Consider the following 26,842-nt stretch of genomic DNA (forward strand, 5'->3'; position numbering starts at 1 on the left):
CATGAAGACTCTCTACGGGACTGGTATAAAATGCTCCGATCGCAAGTCGTAAACCCCGATGTTGTATGGAGTTGAGGCGGCGTAAGATGGATGGCCGTGCAGAGGAGTATACGAAGCTCCCATAATCCAGCTTGGAGCGGACGATCGACCAATATAGACGAAGTAGTACGGTTCGATCCGCTCCCCACGACAGACCACTGAGAACACGGAGGATATTTAAAGAACGGGTACAACGGGCGGCCAAATATGACACATGTGGAGACCAGCTAAGTTTCCTGTCAAATGTAAGGCCTAAAAATTTGGTTGTCTCCACGATTGGGAGAGCAACGGGACCGAGTCGTAAGGACGGTGGGAGAAACTCTTTGTAGCGCCAGAAGTTAATACAGACCGTCTTCTCGGCTGAAAAACGGAAGCCATTGGCGACACTCCAGGAGTAAAGACGGTCAAGACAACGCTGAAGACAGCGCTCCAGGACACGTGTACACTGCGCGCTGCAATAGATGGTAAAATCGTCCACGAAAAGGGAGCCTGATACATCAGCTGGGAGGCAATCCGTTATTGGATTGATCGCGATGGCGAAGAGAGCGACGCTCAAAACTGAGCCCTGTGGCACCCCATTCTCCTGGCGAAAGGTGTTGGACAGGACAGAACTCACACGTACCCTGAACTGTCGATCCATTAAAAAGGAACGAATAAAAAGAGGGAGGCGACCGCGAAGGCCCCATGTATGCATGGTGCGGAGAATGCCCGCCCTCCAACAGGTGTCGTAAGCCTTCTCCAAATCAAAGAACACAGCCGCGGTCGGGCGCTTCCGCAAGAAGTTATTCATAATGAAGGTCGACAAGGTAACCAGATGGTCAACAGCAGAGCGGCGCCTACGAAATCCACATTGTACATTGGTAAGTAGGCGTAGAGACTCGAGCAGCCAAACCAATCGAGAGTTAACCATTCGCTCCATCACTTTACAGACACAGCTGGTAAGCGAGATAGGTCGATAACTGGAAGGCAAGTGCTTGTCCTTCCCCGGCTTAGGAATCGGGACAACAATAGACTCGCGCCAGCATGCGGGAACATGTCCCTCAATCCAGATGCGATTGTATGTACGAAGAAGAAAACCTTTACCCGCAGGAGAAAGGTTCTTCAGCATCTGAATATGAATAGAATCTGGCCCTGGAGCGGAGGACCGTGATCGGCCAAGTGCGTTTTCGAGTTCCCGCATGGTGAATGGGGCATTATAACTTTCACAATTCGAGGAGCGGAAGTTAGGTGGCCTAGCCTCCTCTGCCTGTTTGCGGGGGAGGAAGGCAGGGTGGTAATGAGCGGAGCTCGAAACCTCTGCGAAAAAGCGGCCGAAGGCATTGGAGATAGCCTCAGGGGTCACAAGGACGTCATTCGCGACCTTCAAGCCAGAAACTGGTGAGTGGACCTTAGTGCCAGATAGCCGGCGCAGGCTACCCCAGACAACAGAAGAAGGAGTAAAACTGTTGAAGGTGCTTGTGAAAGCAGCCCAGCTGGCTTTCTTGCTTTCTTTGATAATACGACGACACTGAGCACGTAATCGTTTATAATTGACACAATTCGCCACTGTAGGGTGGCGTTTAAATGTGCGCAAAGCACGTCGACGAGCACGTAAAGCGTCTCTACATGCTGCGGTCCACCAGGGGACCGGTACGCGACGTGGAGAAGGAGGGTGAGGGATAGAATATTCAGCAGCAGCGAGAATGACTTCCATGAGGTGTGCGACCTGACGATCGCAGCTTGTAAAGGTTTGATCCTGAAAGGTCGCCCTGGAAGAGAAGAGCCCCCAGTCTGCCTTGGAGATGGTCCAATTAGAGAAGCACGGAGAGGGGGTATGCTGCAGGAGATGGATAACACACGGGAAGTGGTCGCTCGAATATGTATCAGAAAGTGCATACCACTCAAACCGGCGTGCAAGTTGGGGAGTACATATAGAGAGGTCTAAATGGGAATAGGTGTGAGATGTGTCCGAAAGAAAAGTAGGGGCGCCAGTATTGAGGCAGACAAGATCGAGCTGGTTGAAAAGGTCTGCTAACAAGGAGCCCCTCGGGCAGGATGCTGGAGAGCCCCAAAGGGGATGGTGGGCATTGAAGTCTCCAGTTAACAAAAATGGTGCAGGTAGCTGCGCAATAAGTTGCATCACGTCTGCCCTGGTAACGGCAGATGACGATGGAGTGTAAACGGTACAAAAGGAAAACGTAAAAGTGGGGAGAGTAATGCGGATGGCAACTGCCTGCAGGCCGGTGTGCAACATGATGGGATCGTAGTAAATATCATCCCGGACCAGCAACATAACCCCTCCATGAGCTGGGATACCTACCACAGGGGGTAGGTCAAAACGCACAGAGGTGTAGTGTGCCAAGGCAATTTGATCGCATGGGCGTAGCTTCGTTTCCTGGAGGGCTACGACGAGCGGACGGTGCAAGTGGAGCAGCAACTTCAAGTCCTCTCGGTTGGAGCGAATGCTGCGAATATTCCAGTGAATAAGTGCCATTGTAAGAAAAGGAAGATGAGAGAAGTGGTCACCTCGAAGGCCGCTTAGGGCCTGGCTTCGAGCGAGCACTGCCGCCGCTATCAGTAGGCGGACAGTCATCGTCCATTGGGTCTATAGGGTCATCGGCCATCTCGGGAGGATGGCCGGGAGGGGGAGCTTCCTCCGCCAGTGAACGGCCAGATGTACGGCTACCAGCGGTGCGGCCAGGCGAAACGGATGACGGCCTGGGGCGGCAACCGCTGGGTGGCGCAGGAGAAGAAATGCGCCGTGGCGGAGAAGGAGAACTGTGCTTCCTATGCGCCTTTTTGGAAGGACGGGTAGTGGAAGTACCTGTCGAAGGCTGGGAGGTCGAGGTACGGAGGAAGTCTGCACGGGATGGTTCCTTCTTGAAGGCCCGTGCATCTGACTTCGATGTCTTCGTCTTAGCAGAAGCTGAGGAAGGTGCTCGTGTCTGTGGGGTGATGGGAGGAAGAGGAGACGTCGACCGCGCGATCTTAGCACTGGCCGAACGGACGACCGTGGTGCTGAAGGTCAGATCGCATGTCTGGGTTGCTACCTCCCGGGTAGTCCGAGGAGAGGCGAGGACAGTACTGTATTTCCCCGCTGGGAGCAGCGTGGGCTTCCTACTAGCCAATAGCTTGCGAGCAGCCGAGGTGGACACTTTCTCTTTGACTCGAATTTATTGGATACAGCGTTCTTCCTTATAGACAGGACAGTCGCGGGAGGATGCGGCATGGTCACCCTGACAGTTCACACAACGAGGAGACGGAGGTGGACAGTCACCCTCATGGGCATCCCTGCCACAAGTGACACATTTAGCCGCATTGGAACAAGACTGTCGAGTGTGGTTGAAACGCTGACACTGGTAGCAGCGCGTAGGTGTCGGGACATAGGGGCGAACAGAAATAACCTCGTAGCCCGCCTTCATGCGCGATGGCAGCTTAACACTATCGAAGGTCAAGAAAATTGTCCGGGTCGGTACAAGGTCATTGTTGACCTTTTTCATGACCCTATGGACAGCCGTCACGCCCTGCTCAGCGAGGAATGATTGAAGCTCCTCGTCAGTCAATCCGTCGAGGGAGCTAGTATAGACTACACCATGAGACGAATTCAAAGTTCGGTGGGCCTCCACCCGGACAGGGAACGTGTACAGGATGGTGGCCCGAAGCAGTTTTTGTGCCTGAAAGGCACTCTCAGTTTCTAGTAATAAGGTGCCGTTACGCAACCTGGTACAAGATTTGACAGATCCGGCTATGGCATCTACGCCCTTCTGAATAACGAAAGGGTTGACAGAGGAAAAATCCTTTCCGTCCTCAGATCGAGAAACTACGAGGAACTGTGGGACAGGCGGTAGTACTTTTGTCACTGTTGGCTGGTCACGTTTCCGTTTTTGGGTCGAAGTCGAAAGAGATGGAGTAGAATCCATTGCGGAGGAATCCCCCATGATTGCCAGCGTCTCCGATGGCGCGCTCCTTCCTTGTGGGGACCCTCTCAGAGGGCACTCCCGCCTTAGGTGAATGTTTACACCTCAGGTCACACCTCCCGAGAAACAGACGGAGGGACCAAGAGGAGGAAGTGAAGGTGTTAAATGAGCTAATAAAGAATTTCCAGCTTGCCTTCTTGCTATCGCGGATGACGCGACGGCATCGCGCACGGAGCTGCTTATAGCGGATACAGTTGGCCAAAGTAGGATGGTGACGGAAAATGCGAAGAGCACGTCGCCGCTCACGTATTGCGTCACGGCATGCCTCGTTCCACCAAGGAACTGGGGGGCGCCGGGGCAATTCGGAGGTGCGTGGTATTGAACGTTCCGCAGCTGTAAGAATAACGTCGGTAATATGTGTGACCTCATCGTCGACGCTGGGAAAGCGACGGTCATCGAATGTCGCTAGAGACGAAAAAAGTGTCCAATCGGCTTGGGCAAACTTCCAGCGTCGCAGGCGCATATATGGCAGTTGAGGCTGCAGTCTAAGGACACATGGAAAGTGGTCACTCGAGTTTGTATCATCAAGGGCGAACCACTCGAAGCGCCGAGCTAGCGGAACAGTACCGACCGCAATGTCCAAATGAGATAAATTTGTCGTGGAGGCAGACAAAAATGTGGGGACCCCAGTGTTGAGGCAAACTAGATCCGCTTGGTGGAAGACGTCTAGCAATAGGGAGCCACGTGGACAAGGATGTGGAGATCCCCAAAGCGGGTGGTGGGCATTGAAGTCCCCAACCAGCAAATAGGGGGGTGGAAGCTGATCAAGAAGATGAAGGAGATCAGCTCGTGCCATTGGTGTGGACGATGGAATGTATACAGTACAAAGAGAGAACGTGTATCCAGAAAGGGAAAGACGGACGGCGACAGCTTGGAAGGAACTGTTTAAGGGGTTTGGGTGATAATGGAGAGTATCATGGAGAAGAATCATGAGTCCTCCATGGGCTGGAGTGCCTTCAACAGAGGGGAGGTCATATCGGACGGACTGAAAAAGAGGGAGAACAAAGCGGTCATGGGGACGCAGCTTTGTTTCCTGAAGACAGAAGATGACCGGCGAGTAGGATCGTAAGAGGATCGACAATTCATCCCGATTGGCTCGAATGTCGCGGATATTCCAGTGGATAATGGACATAGGGTGAACAGAAAATAGAGGAATGTGACCAAATTTGCTGTCAACTCAACGACTGCTCAGAGCTTGCGACCGACAGCATGGAATGGCATTCAGCTGAAGGCAGAAGATCCTGATCCATAGGTTGGTCAGGAGCAGCTCCTGCCACCAGCGATCGGCCGGTTGACTGGCCACCAGCAGTGCGCCTCGGCGACACAGAAGACGGCCGAGGGCGATTTCCGCCAGGTGGTGCTGTAGATGGGACACGCCTTGGCGGAGAAGGAGAGGAACTGGGTTTCTTTGTAAAAACTCTTCACGAGTATGCTCTTTTTTAGAAGACTTGTTGTCTGACTTTTGGGCTCGAGATTTAGCAGAACCCGACGAAGGGTGAGCCATAGAGTGGGCAGGCGAAAGTGGTGAGGTTGAACGGGCGATCTTTGCGCTGGCCGATCTGACGACCGTGGCACTAAAGGTGAGGTCGCATGTCTGCGTGGCCGCCTCCTTTGTTGGCTGAGGAGAAGTAAAGACAGTGCTGTATTTTCCTGTCTGAGGCACGGTGGGCTGTCGACTGGCGAATAATTTTCGAGCAGCAAAGGTCGACACCTTTTCCTTCACTCGTATTTCCTGGATGAGCTTTTTGTCCTTAAAAACGGGGCAATCTCGAGAGGAAGCAGCGTGGTCACCCATACAGTTGATGCAGCGAGGGGATGGAGGTGGACAAGCACCCTCATGGGCATCCTTACCACACGTAACACATTTGGCCGGATTGGAACAGGACTGGCTGGTGTGATTGAACCGCTGACGCGTAGGGTTTGGGACGTAAGGGCGAACGGAAATTATCTCATAGCCTGCTTTGATTTTCGATGGGAGTTGAACTTTGTCAAATGTCAAGAAGACAGTGCGGGTTGGAATGATGTTCGTGTCAACCCTTTTCATAACTCTATGAACAGCCGTTACGCCCTGGTCAGACAGGTAGTGCTGAATTTCTTCGTCAGACAATCCATCGAGGGAGCGTGTATAAACGACTCCACGCGAGGAATTTAAGGTACGGTGCGATTCCACACGGACAGAGAAGGTGTGGAGCAGAGAAGTACGCAGCAATTTTTGTGCCTGGAGGGCACTGACTGTTTCTAACAACAGGGTGCCATTCCGTAATCTGGAACAAGACTTTACAGGACCTGCAATTGCGTCGACACCTTTCTGAATAATGAAAGGGTTGACCGTGGAGAAGTCGTGACCTTCGTCAGACCGAGAAACAACAACGAACTGTGGCAACGATGGAAGAACTGTCTGTGGCTGAGACTCAGTGAACTTACGTTTGTGAGCAGACATAGTGGAAGGTGAAGAAACCATTGCGGAAGAATCCCCCATGATTACCGGCGTCTCCGATGGCGCGCTTCTCCCTTGTGGGGGCCCTCTCTGAGGGCACTCCCGCCTTAGATGATTGTTCACACCTCAGGTCACACCTCCCGACAAACGGACGGAGGGACCAATCGGCACTTTCGGAAGGTATCAGCTCGGGTAATCACCCCTCCCTGGGCCTGGCCGTTACCAGGGGGTACGTACGTTCCTACCTGTCTACCCGGGGCGGGGAATTACGCGTTACCCCGTCACCGGCTACGCATGGAAGTGCGTGGGTCGGCTTTCAGACACGCACAGGGAGGAAAAAAGAGAAAGGGAAAGGAAAGAAGAGGGGTCTCAAACGCCGCAGCGGAGAAAAGGGCAAAGAGAAGAGGGAAGGAAAAGAGAAGGACAGAGGAAGGACGAAGACTTGCAAGTGTAGAAAGCAAGGAATTTGGAACAGTTTCGAGTGTCTGTCTCCGGACGTAGGCACAAACCATACTCCCAGAGGGGGAGAAAGGGAAGGAAAGAGCCAGAGGTGAGGGGGGGGCGAAGATGAGGGGGGTGGGGAAGGATGCGGAAAGGGAAGGTATGCAGCCCGGAAGGGAAGGAGGGCCACATTAGCTCGGGGTCCCGTGCTCGCTATGCACGTGTCCACAAAAGAGTTGTGGACCCACTGGGGGGATCAGAGAATTTGGCATCAAACCTAAATTAGCAAACCTTACTCGTTCAAACGCTCGCAAACACCACATCAAAAGTAAAGTTTCGGGATGATATATCGAAGGCATTCGACATAAAAACAAGTGGAAGGCAAGGTAATGGCTTGTTTCCACTCCTCTTAACTGTGCACTTGAGAAAATAGTAAGAGTGTGCAAACAAAAACTGAAAGAGCAGAAGCCATCACCAGTCAGACTGGGAACTAAAAACAAAGGTACTGAAATTCACTGTTTAGCATTTGCGAATGATTTTGCCATTCTCTCTGAAAATCTAACAAATGCTGGAATACAAATCAGTCTTACAAGAAATATCCAACAAAGTAGGTTGAATATCTTAGAAAAATAAAATTTATGACAAATATAAAATATGCTCTCGAATCCCTAGCAACAGATATTGGCCAGATAAAGATGGTAAATAAATTTAAATATTTGCGAGTAATTATTCAAGAAAATGGCTTAGAAAAATTTGTTTTAGAAGGGAGTACATAAAATGGAGAGCACTTGTGAAATAACAAGGAATATCTGCAACAAAAGGTGCCTCTCTAAACATTTGAAGATGCAGCACTACATCACAGTAGAAAAACCTGAGTTTCTTTATGGAAATTAATGTTTAGTACTGAACTACGAATTATACAAAACTGAAGTCCTAGAAAGAAATTCGAAAAATAGTTGGGCACCAAAAAATACAGAAGCAATGAAGAAGTTTATCGTAGCATTGAAAACATAAATGGAACACTACAAAAGAGGCAATTTTTTGGACACTTACACAGAATGAACAGCAACAGGTTTAACCAAACAGGTTTTTAGATATCTTTGGGACAAGAAGTCAACAATAGCCTGGACTCAAGAAGTTAGGAAAGATATTGAAAGAAACAACATGAGTGAGAAAGATGAAAGAGAAAGATTTTCAAGAGGGAAGCGTAAAAAATTGAAGGATTCCAAGGCAAGACGGAGAAAAAGACAGTGTAAAAATGGCCCCAGGACAGAAAAAGGATATGTAGTGAAATGATGAAAGAATACTAAAGGAAAAAGAAAAACAACAAAGAGGAGGCACTGAAATTGGTGCGTGGTCCTTAGATGAGCCAAATGAAAAAAAAAATTGAAGGTTAAAGAAAATAAAACTTAAGGAATTAAGAGCCCTTGCGTAAGACCTCAGAATCAAAGGTTTGTACAAAATGAGAAATTATGGAAATTAATGTTTAGTACTGAACTACGAATTATACAAACTGAAGAAAGCAGCATTTGTTGAAGCTATAGAATGAGTTTACCCAGCAGCAAATGATAGTGGTTTGTTTAACTATGGAGACTTGTTTCCGAAAGCTACTCGTGAACAGGGGGAAAAAAAAATAAAATAAAAAATATATATATATATATATATATATATATATATATATATATATATATATATATATATATATATATAGCAAGGGAAAGTAGGGTCAAAGGTTACTCTGTAGTACATACAAAGAAAGGCCTACTGGACTTGGTGAACTCAGAAAAGGAACGTTTGGAAATAATTTGGCACATTCAATTCTCTAGAGAGGTTTTTGAAGAAAAATAACAGCGCGGCTCCACAAAAACAGGAAAAGTAGGCCAAATGTTTCTGCTCAAAAAAGAACTGTTCACTTCAGTATTGTTAAAGAAATAACGTTTGGTGGACAGCTACGAAAGATATGGAAAGAAACAACATGAGTGAGAAAGACTCAAAGAAAGGTAATCCCGTGTAACAAATGAAAGCTGTCAGAAAGGCTATACACGCAGCTATAAATGCAGTAAGAACATTGCCCGATTGCAAGTAAGGCGACAAAATGAAAATAGTTGCTGAAAATGATTTTAATCATGCAATTTCATCGAAAAGGAATTTAAAAGTCAATGCTTCACAGCTATTGATCAGATTGAAATAATAATAACATCCAATGATCCAATGAAAATGTAAACACAAACAACACCAAATTTTACTTTGAGGTCTACGAAATAGGTCGAGGTAAAGGTTCAAAGGGAAACAAAAATAGTAAATATTACTAAAGATATAATTGGCACGAGAAGTATAAACAAAATAACCAACAACAATAGCCTGTGCGGTCCTCGAGCAATGATCACTAGAAACACACTTGTGCGAGGAACTGACAGATAATGACATTCTCTAGACTAGGAAAGGGAGAGCTCCGCAGGAAGAATTAGCGAAAGAGTTGTGAGCGAGACTCGAAGAACTGTGAAGAAGATTTCAGTCTGGACGATATCGACGATGCAGCAGCTTTTCTTGAATGTTCAGATTAAAGTTTTTTCCGCTGTTAATTTTAACAGGGTTATCCATTCCTCTGGCGGCGAAATGGGGGCAACACTATTTGTGCTTAAATAATGACCACCACAGTGGCATCAAAAATATGAAGAGTCTTTTAGGCAGAATGTCTATTGCAAGACGTGTGACGAATCCTGCAATCACAAGGACAAATACTTCTGCGAAAAAGATAAAGGAAATGTGTGCAACTTGCGTTTAAGACCAAAGCATGAAGGTAAACAGCCAAGGATTTAATGCAGAAAGTGCAAGACACACAGTAGAGTCTCGATAGTTTGAGGTAAACGGGACCGGAACCACCTCGAACTGTCAAAAGCTCGGGCGAACGAAATTTAAATGGGAAAAAGAAATATTATGATATTCTAAGTAATACAACTCAAATTTGAATTTTATTAAAATAAAAGTATTTACACACGCATTTGCATTGGCAGAATAACAATAATTATTTATTTAGCCAAGTAATAGTTTTTTTTTTTTTTTTTTTTTTTTTTTTTTTTTAGGGCGCACAACTTCAATGGTCATTAGCGCCCTGACTACTCTAAGAATGCACCGCGAGGCACAAGTTGACCACAACAACTAAAAGGGAAAACACGATAAAAGACAGACTGACAGGCATAGGATTAAAAAACAGCATCATCAAATGTCCTTAGCGAGGTTTGTCAAATTGATAAAACGAAGAACACGAGCAGCTGCTCGTGGGTCATCCGCTAAAATGGCATCGAAAGTATTTGGCAGGTTAAGATCGAGGCGCAGTGTGTTAAGATCTGGACAGGACATTAAAATGTGTCTAACCGTCAGCAAGTGCCCACATGGGCAGAACGGCGCCGGCGCAGCCGTCAGCAGATGGCGATGGCTGAACCGGCAGTGTCCAATTCTTAACCGGGCTAAAACGACCTCCTCCCGCCGAGAAGGGCGTGAGGAGGACGTCCAAGCCACGGGAAGAGGTTTTAAGGCCCGAAGCTTGTTGTCGGTAAGTGCAGCCCAATCGGCATGCCACAGAGAGAAGATGCGCCGACAAATCACCCTGCTAAAATCGGACGAAGGGACGCAACAAGAAGCTGTCCGAGGCTGGAGGACCGCAGCCTTGGCCGCGGCATCTGCAGCTTCGTTTCCAGGGATACCGACATGGCCAGGAACCCACATAAAGCTAACTGGAGAACCGACGTCCACCAGCTGCTGAAGAGGGCGTTGGATCCGGTGTACGAAAGGGTGAACCGGGTACGGATCACTGAGGCTCTGGATGGCGCTCAGGGAATCTGAGCAGATGACATAAGCAGAATATCGGTGGCGGCAGATGTAAAGAACAGCCTGGTAGAGGGCAAAGAGCTCAGCTGTGAAGACCGAACAATGGCCATGGAGCCGGTATTAGAAACTTTGTGCCTCGACTATAAAGGAACACCCGACCCCGTCATTGGTCCTAGAGCCATCTGTATAAATGAAAGTCATGTCGATGAACTTCGAACGAAGTTCCAAAAAACGGGAGTGGTAGACTGAACCGGGGGTGACCTCTTTTGGGAGCGAGCTGAGGTCAAGGTGAACGCGGACCTGAGCCTGGAGCCAAGGTGGCGTGCGGCTCTCGCCCACTCGAAAGGTTGCAGGGAGTGAAAAATTAAGGTGTTGAAGGAGGCGACGAAAGCGAACTCCAGGGGGTAGCAGGGCAGAGACAGACAACCCATATTGACGGTCAAGAGAGTCGTCAAAAAAAGAACGATAAGACGGATGGTCGGGCATTGACAGTAGCCGACAGGCATACCGACAAAGCAGTATATCGCGCCGGTAGGTGAGTGGCAATTCGCCAGCGTCAGCATGAAGACTCTCTACGGGACTGGTATAAAATGCTCCGATCGCAAGTCGTAAACCCCGATGTTGTATGGAGTTGAGGCGGCGTAAGATGGATGGCCGTGCAGAGGAGTATACGAAGCTCCCATAATCCAGCTTGGAGCGGACGATCGACCGATATAGACGAAGTAGTACGGTTCGATCCGCTCCCCACGACAGACCACTGAGAGCACGGAGGACATTTAAAGAACGGGTACAACGGGCGGCCAAATATGACACATGTGGAGACCAGCTAAGTTTCCTGTCAAATGTAAGGCCTAAAAATTTGGTTGTCTCCACGATTGGGAGAGCAACGGGACCGAGTCGTAAGGACGGTGGGAGAAACTCTTTGTAGCGCCAGAAGTTAATACAGACCGTCTTCTCGGCTGAAAAACGGAAGCCATTGGCGACACTCCAGGAGTAAAGACGGTCAAGACAACGCTGAAGACAGCGCTCTAGGACACGTGTACACTGCGCGCTGCAATAGATGGTAAAATCGTCCACGAAAAGGGAGCCTGATACATCAGCTGGGAGGCAATCCATTATTGGATTGATCGCGATGGCGAAGAGAGCGACGCTCAAAACTGAGCCCTGTGGCACCCCATTCTCCTGGCGAAAGGTGTCGGACAGGACAGAACTCACACGTACCCTGAACTGTCGATCCATTAAAAAGGAACGAATAAAAAGAGGGAGGCGACCGCGAAGGCCCCATGTATGCATGGTGCGGAGAATGCCCGCCCTCCAACAGGTGTCGTAAGCCTTCTCCAAATCAAAGAACACAGCCGCGGTCGGGCGCTTCCGCAAGAAGTTATTCATAATGAAGGTCGACAAGGTAACCAGATGGTCAACAGCAGAGCGGCGCCTACGAAATCCACATTGTACATTGGTAAGTAGGCGTAGAGACTCGAGCAGCCAAACCAATCGAGAGTTAACCATTCGCTCCATCACTTTACAGACACAGCTGGTAAGCGAGATAGGTCGATAACTGGAAGGCAAGTGCTTGTCCTTCCCCGGCTTAGGAATCGGGACAACAATAGACTCGCGCCAGCATGCGGGAACATGTCCCTCAATCCAGATGCGATTGTATGTACGAAGAAGAAAACCTTTACCCGCAGGAGAAAGGTTCTTCAGCATCTGAATATGAATAGAATCTGGCCCTGGAGCGGAGGACCGTGATCGGCCAAGTGCGTTTTCGAGTTCCCGCATGGTGAATGGGGCATTATAACTTTCACAATTCGAGGAGCGGAAGTTAGGTGGCCTAGCCTCCTCTGCCTGTTTGCGGGGGAGGAAGGCAGGGTGGTAATGAGCGGAGCTCGAAAACTCTGCGAAAAAGCGGCCGAAGGCATTGGAAACAGCCTCAGGGGTCACAAGGACGTCATTCGCGACCTTCAAGCCAGAAACTGGTGAGTGGACCTTAGTGCCAGATAGCCGGCGCAGGCTACCCCAGACAACAGAAGAAGGAGTAAAACTGTTGAAGGTGCTTGTGAAAGCAGCCCAGCTGGCTTTCTTGCTTTCTTTGATAATACGACGACACTGAGCACGTAATCGTTTATAATTGACACAATTCGCCACTGTAGGGTGGCGTTTAAATGTGCGTAAAGCACGTCGACGAGCACGTAAAGCGTCTCTACATGCTGCGGTCCACCAGGGGACCGGTACGCGACGTGGAGAAGAAGGAGGGTGAGGGATGGAATATTCAGCAGCAGCGAGAACGACTTCCGTGAGGTGTGCGACCTGACGATCGCAGCTTGTAAAGGTTTGATCCTGAAAGGTTGCCCTGGAAGAGAAGAGCCCCCAGTCTGCCTTGGAGATGGTCCAATTAGAGAAGCACGGAGAGGGGGTATGCTGCAGGAGATGGATAACACACGGGAAGTGGTCGCTCGAATATGTATCAGACAGTGCATACCACTCAAACCGGCGTGCAAATTGGGGAGTACATATAGAGCGGTCTAAATGGGAATAGGTGTGAGATGTGTCCGAAAGAAAAGTAGGGGCGCCAGTATTGAGGCAGACAAGATCGAGCTGGTTGAAAAGGTCTGCTAACAAGGAGCCCCTCGGGCAGGATGCTGGAGAGCCCCAAAGGGGATGGTGGGCATTGAAGTCTCCAGTTAAAAAAATGGTGCAGGTAGCTGCGCAATAAGTTGCATCACGTCTGCCCTGGTAACGGCAGATGACGATGGAGTGTAAACGGTACAAAAGGAAAACGTAAAAGTGGGAAGAGTAATGCGGATGGCAACTGCCTGCAGGCCGGTGTGCAACGTGATGGGATCGTAGTAAATATCATCCCGGACCAGCAACATAACCCCTCCATGAGCTGGGATACCTACCACAGGGGGTAGGTCAAAACGCACAGAGGTGTAGTGTGCCAAGGCAATTTGATCGCATGGGCGTAGCTTCGTTTCCTGGAGGGCTACGACGAGCGGACGGTGCAAGCGGAGCAGCAACTTCAAGTCCTCTCGGTTGGAGCGAATGCTGCGAATATTCCAGTGAATAAGTGCCATTGTAAGAAAAGGAAGATGAGAGAAGTGGTCACCTCGAAGGCCGCTTAGGGCCTGGCTTCGAGCGAGCACTGCCGCCGCTATCAGTAGGCGGACAGTCATCGTCCATTGGGTCTATAGGGTCATCGGCCATCTCGGGAGGATGGCCGGGAGGGGGAGCTTCCTCCGCCAGTGAACGGCCAGATGTACGGCTACCAGCGGTGCGGCCAGGCGAAACGGATGACGGCCTGGGGCGGCAACCGCTGGGTGGCGCAGGAGAAGAAATGCGCCGTGGCGGAGAAGGAGAACTGTGCTTCCTATGCGCCTTTTTGGAAGGACGGGTAGTGGAAGTACCTGTCGAAGGCTGGGAGGTCGAGGTACGGAGGAAGTCTGCACGGGATGGTTCCTTCTTGAAGGCCCGTGCATCTGACTTCGATGTCTTCGTCTTAGCAGAAGCTGAGGAAGGTGCTCGTGTCTGTGGGGTGATGGGAGGAAGAGGAGACGTCGACCGCGCGATCTTAGCACTGGCCGAACGGACGACCGTGGTGCTGAAGGTCAGATCGCATGTCTGGGTTGCTACCTCCCGGGTAGTCCGAGGAGAGGCGAGGACAGTACTGTATTTCCCCGCTGGGAGCAGCGTGGGCTTCCTACTAGCCAATAGCTTGCGAGCAGCCGAGGTGGACACTTTCTCTTTGACTCGAATTTATTGGATACAGCGTTCTTCCTTATAGACAGGACAGTCGCGGGAGGATGCGGCATGGTCACCCTGACAGTTCACACAACGAGGAGACGGAGGTGGACAGTCACCCTCATGGGCATCCCTGCCACAAGTGACACATTTAGCCGCATTGGAACAAGACTGTCGAGTGTGGTTGAAACGCTGACACTGGTAGCAGCGCGTAGGTGTCGGGACATAGGGGCGAACAGAAATAACCACGTAGCCCGCCCTGATGCGCGATGGCAGCTTAACACTATCGAAGGTCAAGAAAATTGTCCGGGTCGGTACAAGGTCATTGTTGACCTTTTTCATGACCCTATGGACAGCCGTCACGTCCTGCTCAGCGAGGAATGATTGAAGCTCCTCGTCAGTCAATCCGTCGAGGGAGCTAGTATAGACTACACCACGAGACGAATTCAAAGTTCGGTGGGCCTCCACCCGGACAGGGAACGTGTACAGGAGGGTGGCCCGAAGCAGTTTTTGTGCCTGAAAGGCACTCTCAGTTTCTAGTAATAAGGTGCCGTTACGCAACGTGGTACAAGATTTGACAGATCCGGCTATGGCATCTACGCCCTTCTGAATAACGAAAGGGTTGACAGAGGAAAAATCCTTTCCGTCCTCAGATCGAGAAACTACGAGGAACTGTGGGACAGGTGGTAGTACTTTTGTCACTGTTGGCCGGTCACGTTTCCGTTTTTGGGTCGAAGTCGAAAGAGATGGAGTAGAATCCATTGCGGAGGAATCCCCCATGATTGCCAGCGTCTCCGATGGCGCGCTCCTTCCTTGTGGGGACCCTCTCAGAGGGCACTCCCGCCTTAGGTGAATGTTTACACCTCAGGTCACACCTCCCGAGAAACAGACGGAGGGACCAATCGGCATGGTCAGAAGGTATCAGCTCAGGCAATCACCCCTCCCCGGGCCTGGCCTTTACCAGGGGGTACGCGCGTGCCTTACATGTCTACCCAGGGGGGGAATTACGCGTTACCCCATCACCGGCTACGCGTGCGAACGCGTGGGTCGGCCTTCAGGCACGCACAGGGAGGAAGGAAGAAGAGGAAAAAGAAGAGAGAGAGGGAGAAAGAGGACAGACTGTCTCAAACGCCGAGGCGGAGACCAGAGAAGGCAAGGAGAAGAAGGAAATGAGAAGGCAAGGAGAAAAAGGCAATGAGAAGGCAAGGAGAAAAAGGCAATGAGAAGGCAAGGAGAAAAAGGCAATGAGAAGGCAAGGAGAAAAAGGCAATGAGAAGGCAAGGAGAAAAAGGCAATGAGAAGGCAAGGAGAAGTCAAGGGAAAGAGTAAGGAAGACAGTGAGGTGGAGAAGAGCAAAGAAAGGAACCAACAAAAGGAAGGAAGAAACGAGAAGTGAAAAACCAAAAAGACCACGATTATAGGTCGTGGAACCGTCCGTCTCCGGACGCAGGCGCTAACGACCCCCGTGAGGGGGATGGACTCCTTTTAGTCGCCTCTTACGACCGGCAGGAATACCGCGGGCCTATTCTAATCCCCGGACCCGCAGGGGGGCCAAGTAATAGTGAGGTGTCTGCGACGTTTGCTCGCGGCAGTGTGACGCCACCGGTGTCGCCTCAGGCTGCTGTTCCACGGAGCATATGGCGGCCTCGAGGGCAGCGCAGCCATCGGTGTGACTCACCACCTGTGCAGCCGCTGCCTCGTCACCCTCGCACTGCCGTCGAATGTTAGCCGTGTCAATTACAAAAGAGTCTGTCACTTCCAACTGTTGGTCTGGATTAAACAACTCGCCTCCTTCCACCTTTTCTGCCTCTTCACAGCCTGGCAATCTTCTGATTAAATTACACAGTGGCTGATCGTCGTCCTCCGGTGAATTTTCAGTTTCTGTGTCCGGCATACTTTCCTATAGAATTTTCCTCCACGGCTTAGAAATTGTTTCTGACTATTTCGCTCTAAGACTTGCTAATCCAGTACACGACGTCCTTCAAAGTCACTTTCTTCGAAGCTCCTACAATACTTTCGTTGTCTTCGGAATGCAGCACTGACTGTAGCAATCGCCGTCGATACTTTTTTTTTAGACATTCCAGAACGCCCTGATCCGTGGGCTGAATGAGACAGGAGACGTTTGGTGGGAGAAACAAGGCGCGGATACCGTCGCACTGCAGTTCTCCTGCACTCTGACATGAGGACGCAGTATCCGTGAGCGAAATTGCTTTGCATGGCAGTCCCCTTCCTTTTAAAAAATTCTTGCAGTCAGGTACAGATGAGTTAAAAAACCAGTTCTTGAAGATTTCCTGGTTCATCCAGGCATTATTCTCATGTGTATACACAACTGGAAGAGCTGAGATGGATACATTCTTGAATGCTCTTGGCTTGCCAAACTTCCCATTCACAACTAGTATTAGTTTGTGGTTTCCAGTTGCATTTGAAGCTGCCATAACTGTGAGCCGCTCTTTGCTATTTTTGTGCCCAGGAGCACTTTTTTCTTCACAAGAAGCAAGTGTTCTCGCTGGTAACATTTTAAAATTTAGCCCAGTTTCGTCACAGTTATATATTTGTTCATTAGACAAATTTTCGACACTTATGATTTTTTAAATTCTACAATAACAGAACACACAGTCAACAAACAAAACGACACACAGCACTGTACAGTACAGGTGCTGGGAACTACAGCAGCGTATGAACTGCCCAGTTTTGATCGGTAGCAGCCGGCAGCAGTCGGGGTATTTCGTGCCATACTGACGACAGATGTTCGTGCAACATGGCAGCGAGCTAACTGTCGGTGTTGACTGAATTGTTGTCTGCTTCGTCACTGAGCTGTACTCTCTCATTATTTATCATGTCAGTGAAAAAAAGAAAGTAGATCATGGCAACCTCTATTTTTTTTCTTTTTTATTAAAGAGGCTCGGATTATTGGAAACTCGCACTATCAAGCCTCTACTGTATTGTTTTGGTAAAGAATGCATGGGTAATCACAAGTGAGCGTGTGAAAAGATTTTAGAGTGCGAAAAGTGTAAAAAAATAACACAGAAGCAGCCTCGGCAGACAACTGGCTTCTCTGATTGCCAAAATTGCGGCGATGAGCGTGTGAAGGTACGTGAAAACAAATGCTACATGCAAAGGAGAAAAAGATGTGGTGGTTACTGCAATAATAAATATACTTGCAATGGGAGTGGCACTAAAAAATTTAAAAATGCACTTACAAAGAAAGGTACTACTTTTCCGATTTCAAAGCAGAACAAGACACAGGCATACACACGCCAAACTTTGTGGCTGTGCAAGACTTCAAAGGAAACACATACGAATTTAGAAACAATAAATTTTGCGAATGGTTGCTGTCACACAGTAACAGGGGCTATACGTGTATAGCACACAATACAAAGACTTATGATTCGTACTTTATTTTACAGTATTGTGTCAATAACGGAATTAAGATCAAAACCATTTACCAAGGAACGAAGATTGTAGTGCTAGAAATACCTTCCCTAAGGCCTCAAGACAACAACAAGGCTCGGAATAACTGACAGCATAAACCTTACCGTATTCAGTCGAATCTAATCCAAGCCGCACTCGAAGAATGAGACTAAATCAATGAAAAAAAAAAATTTCCGAATCTAAGCTGCACCTGAAATTTGGGGTTCTAAATTCAAGGGGAGAGAAAAGTTTTTGACCACCCTAACGTGAGACACAATTGAAGCCGAATAGATGAAGATACAGCTACAGTAGTGTGGTCCGAGTCGTAGGCTTAACAGTTAAGCTTTACCAAGTAGCCATTGCTACGTCAATTAATCAAAGCGACACTCACAGCCACATTATTTTGTCGCCAACCGGTTTCAACCTGAGATGGGGTCATCTTCAGGGCAATTTACACTGTAAAGCTATAATATCAGTAAGTAATCATGTACAAGCAATCGCTGCTATCTCCACGCAACTATGTTCTCTAAACATTCATTGCTGTGTGTCAGGCATTATACAGATACCCTTCCTTTTTCACATATTTCGTCTGATTTGAACGGATTGCTTATTTTGCTTTGATCTGATGAGTGCTGTTCTCTTTGTTATAGGTGTTTAAGTCACTCTAAGCTGGAAATGCATTTTTGTACTGTGTCATGCATTGTTTGTCGCATACTGATAATGAGTGTTTACAACCAGTCGCCGCTTGCGGCATGGCTTGCTTTTGTGCGCGCTTCCGTGGCTTACAATAAAAAAGAAAAAGAGAAATTGTCTCACACAGGAAACAATGGCAAGAGACTGTTATTTGTTGTTACTTACACTGCTGCTTTGTTTGGTAAATACCAACAAGAACGAAATAATAGACAGCGTATGAGAGAAGATGTTGTGAACTGGAGTTTAGCGAAAAATTTTCTCCGTTTGAAAATCTTGGCAGACGCCTCTTTAGTGCATTGCATTCTGCACAGAAATCAAAGTCATCTTAGATTTAAAAATCTAGTCAGTTGCTGAGATTCATTTCTGACTATCACTATTCAGCATAAGAATAATACGAATATAAACATGACATGATATGTATATTCTTCCGCATTTGCTGTTGTCTCACTCTAGCTTCGTAGTTTATTAGGCAGACAGGATTTCAGTGAGACAGCAGCAAACACAAAGGAATACATGGCATAATGTTCACATTCTTCTACCTTTTCTTTTAATTTATTTACGAACGCAGAGGTTTTGGCACCAGTATTTATCTTTGTGCCTGCAAAGCATGCCTGAGTAGCGCTACATATATTTGACGGCAGAAGTTAGTTGTGGCGGTACCTACCAATATTTTTCAGAAGTTCCGCTTACTTTGCACTCGATTCTAGGCCGCAGGCGGTTTTCTGAATTACAAAAACCGGAAGTACGGCTTAGATTCCAGTAAATATGGTATCCTAGGAAATCTCGCGAGGTTTTCCAAGACATTCAGTCTGAAAGAGCTGAAAAAACGGTTACTTTCCACACTTCTTTAATAAGCAAATCAAAATTACGTAGGGCGACTTCCAGCAAACAAGTACTATGGTGTTGACATTGTGATATGTAAGGCTAGAAAAGCATTCTTAGAATGGCACGCTCAGGAAGTGGGTGAAAATTATGGGTTTGACTTCCAGAAGGAATTTTCAGAGTATTTCCATTCTGACGACATATTGCGCCGCAGCTGCCTTGAATTTAGGAGATATTTCCTGGATATTAGAAACATTGATCCTTTCCAGTACATAATTTTTAGTGTTTCTATGACTATTTACAGGTCAGAATACATTGAACCCAATTGCTGTAGTCAAACATCAAAAGAAGGAAATGTTCAGCGAAGAGTAAATTGTGTGGTTAAATTCGTTTCCTAATGTACGAAATGCATTGAGCTGTGGAGAAGTTACAAAAGGTGGCGGAAATGTTGACAGCTAGTACGCAAACACAAAAACAGTTTACCAGTATCACAATTGCTTCTGGCACAGCTGTCTAGTGTGTTATTCGCCCGATACTATCGACAACGGTCAACAATGAAACCATGTATCTCTTAGAACTCACACAAGAGTTAGGGTACACCAGTTGTAACTGTGTCGAAATATGGAGCTTTAAGTGGAATAATTCTAAAGAGAACGTAAATGTCATAGAACCCCTGAATCCTAGAGATGTCTTTTTTGGAGCAAGAACAAACGCTGCTAAATTCAAGATTTCAGGCAAGAAGCTGCGATATATAGACACGGGCAGGCTATATCCGACAGCGATGTTTTACGACGATTATATGTTGGTCATCCCGTACAGATACTGAGGCCACAAAAATATGACGACGAATGATTTCGTTTTGTTAAATGCAAAGTGCTTGTGCTTCACGGCTTGTACCACTCTGTGCTTCCAGTTGCTCTATGTTCGAAAAGTGTAGAAGAAAAGCCTGATAGTAGTTGCAACCATAGTGACTATGAGTGAGCATTCGTACGAACTTTATGACAACTATAGAGCTCAACAAAGCCATCAAGAAGGCTGCACAATACAGGAAATTTACGAGGTGTGGCACTTTGAATGGGAAAGTAATTGACTGTTCACAAACTACGTTAAAACCTTCATGAAGGTCAAACTAGTCCTTGGGATGGTAATGAGAAGTCTAAAGAAGAATACGGTCGAATTATCGAGGGAAAGCAAGACATCACGCATGACATTAACAATACTGAACCGAACGCTGGCAAGCGGGCTGTGGCCAAAATGTGCAATTCCCTCAGCAGAAAATTCGGCCAGAGACAGAATGTGTCAAACAGAATTTATAGACAACACTGAGCAATTGTACGAGCTCTTACTCGAAATAAAAGAGAGAGAACTAATGTCATACCGATCAACGAAGAAATAACACAGGTCTGCAAAAAAATATTTTTTTGGAAGTTGCTTGAAATTTGATAACTGACTTATGTACTTTTCAACGCCAATTTCAAAAATGCAATCCAATTTTTTCTGTAACGTCAGGTTTTCCCAGAAAAAGGAGTATTTTTAAGTATAGTAACAATAAAATTTTATTTTATTTATAAATAAGTTCTAAACTATATTTCCCGCACACTTCCACTTCTCTTTAATCTCACAAGTCATTATAATAACGCTTTCGCTTTCTGTCAAAGCTCCTCTTATTGCTTCTCCAGCTGTGGGCTCGTTGAGGATCACCACTTATCACCCAGTAGTAGTCCGCTATCATGTTGACATTCAATCTTCCTTGATATATTCTTTCCATTTCTTGGATGTCTTGATGGAATCTTTCGCCCTGCTCTTCACTTACATCACCAAGGTTTGCAGGGAAGTAGTCAAGACGCGAGTGGAGGAAATGAACTTTAATGCTCACGTTACAGCCCAGATTCTTAAAGTTGTAGAGCATGTCTGCGACAATTGTCTTTTAGTTTGGATCTCTCGTGTTTCCTAGGAAATCTGTAACACCTAATTTAAAAGATGTCCATGCTGTCTTTTCTTATGTTTCCATTTTGTCCACAAACTTGGGATCTGTCATTAGTTTCCTAATGTCTGGTCGGACAGAGATTTCTTCCTTTAGCTTTGCCTCTGATGAACCAGGAAACTGTCCACAAAGCTATCTGAAGCATTCCCCTTCTTTTGGCAATGTCTTAAATTGTTTCATCAGTCCCAACTTAATGTGAAGTGGTGGAAGTAACACCTTTTTGGGATCCACAAGGCTTTTCCTATCAGCGTTCTTAACCCTTACCTGTAAGGTTTTTCTGAAGGGCCAACCTTTTTTGATGTAGTGTTGCTTTCTATCTCTCCCATTCACAGAAAAAGCAAGGGAACTTTGTAGAGCCCTTTGTTGACCAAACGGCATTGAAATCGCTTTTAAATCCACACGTAATGTCCGTTTGTGGTCTGAATAGCAGTGTTTGCTTGAAGCCAGTTCAAGGCCTGCGCAACATTGTTTTAAGTAAACCGAGTGCCCAACTGGTATAGAAGCATACTTATTGCTGTTGTGTGGAAGTACTGCTTTAAAGCTTTTTTGTTTTGAAGAATCAATAAAAAGTTTCCACTCATCAGGAGCATATTCTATTTTGAAACATGCCATAAGTCCAGGGGGAACATCACTGCAAAACACCATGTCACCTTCTCGAGGGAAGAAAGATACAAACTCTTTTTCCCTCGATCGATACGAAGAAAAGGATCTACCTGGTGCCAATATATGTTTATCTTTCAATCTAGATCCTAAAACCTCTGCCGATTCTTTAGAAAGGCCTAGGTCTAAATCGTTCAGTTCAGTTTGTGAGAATGGAACGGGATCAGTTGTGCCAGAATCGTAGCGATCTCTGTCTTCTTGCACTGCAAGAACAAAAATAGCAGTCATCACTACGATATTTGGGCTCCTCAAAACCATTGGTATTCCAAAATGTACGGACTGCTTTTTACGTTGAAACCACTGCCTCAGTTCTTCAACACACACTGAACAAACTTTGTGTGGGGTCCAAGGCTTATCTTGATCACCTAACTTTATACAAAAATAGGCGAACTATACCTTTTCAGCAAAATCGGAAATGTTTCTTTGTTGCTTTTTAACGGTATAGTTACCACAAATGTAGCACAAGCGATGTGGCGAATTTATATATCCTCTGGTAGCCATTGTCCATAGAACAACTTCACAGCACAAGGAAACAGTCACTAACTTAAAGCACCAGCAACAACATCACAGAGTGAAGAGGTACTGTGAACTGGAGGACAACAGCAGAAGCTCACTGCTCGGTGATGGCGGGGGAAGGGGCATCGCGGCAGACAGGCACTGACATGAAAATACTGCTGGTTTCGCCTGATTACTCTTATTTTGCGTACATCTAGTATAAAAATTCACTCACTATAGTGCTGAAATATCGAAAAATTTTTTCACCAATTTCCCTGAAATCGATGTTGAAAACACTATGAAAACCACTTGATAAATTTGGAACGATTTTTATGTCGCAGACCTGTGTAATCCAAGTTATATATCAGTACTATGTCTAAGATTGTACCAACCTATTTGTGTCCACTTTCACCACTTCCAACACTAGAATGAGGCCGTACGATATGCTCGATAGATTAGGTGATAAAATTGTGTCCTACAACACCGACACTTGTTTATCTTGACGATGGTACGAATACTGTAGAAACAGGTTGCACACTTTGTGAATTGACTGACGAGTTTGGTAAAGATGATTACGGTATTGAATGGATAGGAACAGGACCAAAAAGTTGTGCATACAAAACGTACAGAGGTAAACAGACTACCAAAATTACAAGGCTTCACTCTTAACTACCGTAGTGCTGAAGGTTTTGAATATGGAAACAATGGCCGAGCTGGTACATGGTTCACAAGACAAAGTCATAACCAATGATATAATACCCATACACAAGAAAACAAAGAACTTTGTAAGTACAGCTATAGGTAAGGAATTTAACTGTAACTACGATAAGCTTATGGCTTTAGAAGAGATTACAGAATAATCGATACACTTCCCTGGGGGTTATCAATTAATAATGAAATAAAATCCGCTTGTATAAATAGAATACAGCTATGCTTTCTGCGAGATTACAGAATGCATTGATAATACTGATTGTTGGTACAGATTGTTGCTGGATGATAAAATAGAGATAACTGAAGAGACACCTATCAACCAGTAAATAATTGAGGTGACTTAAGCACATCACAACTGTCGAGTGTTGTTTCAGATAGTCGTTGCAAAAATGCGCTCGCAAGAAAGTGGTAGCTAAACAGAGACCACGAAAAAGTGCCTGCCGAGTGACGACTCGAACGCTCCTTGGAAATGTCAAGAAAGTGGCCACAAAAGAGTGGATGCGAAAAGTAGTTGCAGAAAGGTGGCTGTCGTCTTTTCGTCTAAAAAATGTGGGTTCGTGCCATACCGCTGCCCTTACTTAAAATCGCCACAATTTCGCAAAAAAGTGACTGCTAAAAAGTGGCTGCCATCTTTTGCGCAAAAAGATGTGAGTTTAAAGAGAGGACCACACTTTTATACAAAATGTTTTAAAATTTGCAGTGGGAAGATGTGGAAATTTTTTATGCGGAAACTATGTAAATATTTTTACGTGTAAAACATGTGAAAATGATGAAAATAGTCTTGTCGATACAGTTTTCTCAAGCCGAACGGCGAATTTTTAAAAAGGAAATTGGAAATATGTAACAGAATATTTAAGTGGAAATTTTATAAGACAAAAATATTTTTTACAAAATATATGTGGAAACGTTTTTCCACAAAAAACCTTTGTGGAAATATTTTTCCAGAAGAAACCTTCGTGGAAATATTTTTCCAGAAGAAACCTTCGTGGAAATATTTTTCCAGAAGAAACCTTCGTGGAAATATTTTTCCCGAAGAAACCTTCGTGGAAATATTTTTCCAGAAGAAACCTTCGTGGAAATATTTTTTCAGAAAAAAACACGTCTAAATATTTTCAAGTCAAAAACACGTCTAAATATTTTCAAGTCAAAAACACGTCTAAATATTTTCAAGTCAAAAACACGTCTAAATATTTTCAAGTCAAAAACACGTCTAAATATTTTCAAGTCAAAAACACGTCTAAATATTTTCAAGTCAAAAACACGTCTAAATATTTTCAAGTCAAAAACACGTCTAAATATTTTCAAGTCAAAAGCACATCTAAATATTTTCAAGTCAAAAACACGTCTAAATATTTTCAAGTCAAAAACACGTCTAAATATTTTCAAGTCAAAAACACGTCTAAATATTTTCAAGTCAAAAACACGTCTAAATATTTTCAAGTCAAAAACACGTCTAAATATTTTCAAGTCAAAAACACGTCTAAATATTTTCAAGTCAAAAACATGTCGAAATATTTTCAAGTCAAAAACATGTGGTGTCCCATATCAAAGCCTATACTACTGGCATAGTTTGAAACAGTGCTATAAAACTGAAAAAAATCAGGTAACGAAATTTCAAATACTCACACCCTGTCCTCACAGCTTTACTTCCGCCATTACCTCGTCTCCTACCTTCCAAATTCTGCACACTCCTCTTCAGAGTGAAAATCTCACTCTCGTAATATCAATGCCTTAACACAGCAGTACACAACCATGTCGAATGTTAATCTAGTCGGTAAATTTGTTGGAAATCTATTTGTTGTGCTGCGACAAGCTGGAGGTGCTCTGCCCCCTACGATTGTTTCTCGTGTGCGCCATCTTGCAAGGGCAGTAGGTAGTAGTTACCTCAAAGCAAACGAGAGCAGGAAAATAGGCATAAGAGAACTACAAATGCAGTATGAGCACTGCTTCTGACCAATGACTGGTTAAAGCAAGTTTCTTTTGATCGTTCCTGGTCTGCGTATAAAAATGATAGTCCCTCAGAGTAAACTATCCCTCCTGAAAGGAGTGCAATATTGTAATTTGTATCACTGGAAGATTTTGCCTCTAGATGTTTTGTTTGTTCTGTGCCTATAAAACATATTATCGCATTATCTGAACGTGCACCTCGAAGGAAGACCAGTTTCACGGTTTAAGGTCCACGACAGTGTTCACCTTCGATCTTGATGGTGTGAACCTTTGTGACCACCGGGACACGCTGTTTTTCATTTGGTGCTTGTTGTTCAAGTTAATTATCTGTCCTGAACATTTCTCTAATGTCGACAATGTCTATTTTGTTATGTGTAATACGTGTGTCTCATAGGAGGTTTATCTCTGTACATCATGGACACTCACTTTCTGTAGCCCTCATGAAGATTGTGAAACATTAGCAGCTAATATTTTTCCCCATCACAACTGTTAATACTATCTGATGAGCCTCACTGAAGACTGAATTTGTGATCTCGCTCTCAAGAGGTTCCCTGTGAGAACTTCCATACAGTTGTATACTCATTGACGTGACATGTAGGTTTCAGTGAATAACAGTGCACTGACAGTGGCTACTAGCCCACTTCCTTCGGAACTAATTTCTAAGATATGTAAACACCATCAAGAGCAGCAGTTACATTAAACACACCTATTAAATGAAGAAATAGTGTTTCCTGACAACTGTAAGTTCAGCTTTATCGGAAATTTCAAAAATGCTTAAATTAGATCTTTTTAGTGTAACATTTGGTTGATGCGGCACTGAGTGTACAAGTCGGCAGCACTCACCGCAGGCGAGAGACGGCCGCATCTGGTGGCGGCGGAGTGTGGCGGGCAGCCGCGGCAGGAGAGCGTCCGGGGTCGCCGAGTGGCCGCGTGGCGGTGCTGGGACTGCTGGAGCCACGGCCCGCGCTGCAAACAGGGGGCGACTGTTCAGAGTGGGGCGCGAACCACAGCCCGAACATAGGGGACAGCGACTGTGCTGCACTGACAGGGCAACTGCCGAGCAGAACTTTGGAAGCAGTTGAAGTCAGCCAGCTGTGACTTGCTTGTGAGTTTATTTGGAACCTAATGTATGGAAGCTGAATATCAGTAACAGGGGGGAGAGGGGATGGGGACATAGGGGAAACAATCGGTCAAGTTCTGTTAACTTACGAGGGTCGTTCATTTAGTAATGCCCCACTTTTTTCCCCATAATGGGGGGAGAGGAGGGGGGACATAGGGGAAACAATCTGTCAAGTTCTGTTAACTTACGAGGATCGTTCATTAAGTAATGCCCCACTTTTTTTCCCCATAATGTATTTATTGTTAAGAGTCAGAATTTGGTGACATACATCGACACGTCTTGCTCGTGTCCACTGAAAGACTGACACACTCGTCCTCTTCAAAGTCTGTTCTCCGTAGAAAATCTTTAAGCAGCCCAGAGAGATGGAACTCCGAGGGTGCCAGGTCCGGACTGTAGCGTGGATGAGGCAACGCGTTCCCGGGCTCTCGGACTTGTGTGTGGGCGTGCATTATCATATTAGAGCAAGATTTCTGCTGGATTCTTGTCCGATTGAACACATCGGTAACGGTTCTCGTGTTCGAGTCTTCTCATATGGCCCTGAATTGATGGTTGACCCTCTT

The 26,842-nt window shown here is 46.2% G+C and overlaps 1 protein-coding gene across 1 annotated transcript in view; it reads right to left on the reverse strand.

The window, feature by feature from the left end:
- The window catches only part of LOC124553933 (GA-binding protein subunit beta-2-like), a 41,754-nt gene extending 15,115 nt beyond the window's left edge, over positions 1 to 26,639 (reverse strand). The window contains exon 1 of the mRNA XM_047127952.1: positions 26,006 to 26,639. Coding sequence (XP_046983908.1) covers positions 26,006 to 26,337 — 332 coding nt within the window. The 5' untranslated portion in view covers positions 26,338 to 26,639. The remainder of the gene's footprint in view (positions 1 to 26,005) is intronic.
- Between the last annotated feature and the right edge of the window lie 203 nt (positions 26,640 to 26,842).

This window comes from Schistocerca americana, chromosome 11 (genome assembly GCF_021461395.2).
Source record: "Schistocerca americana isolate TAMUIC-IGC-003095 chromosome 11, iqSchAmer2.1, whole genome shotgun sequence".
NCBI classification, from domain to species: Eukaryota; Metazoa; Arthropoda; class Insecta; order Orthoptera; family Acrididae; genus Schistocerca; species Schistocerca americana.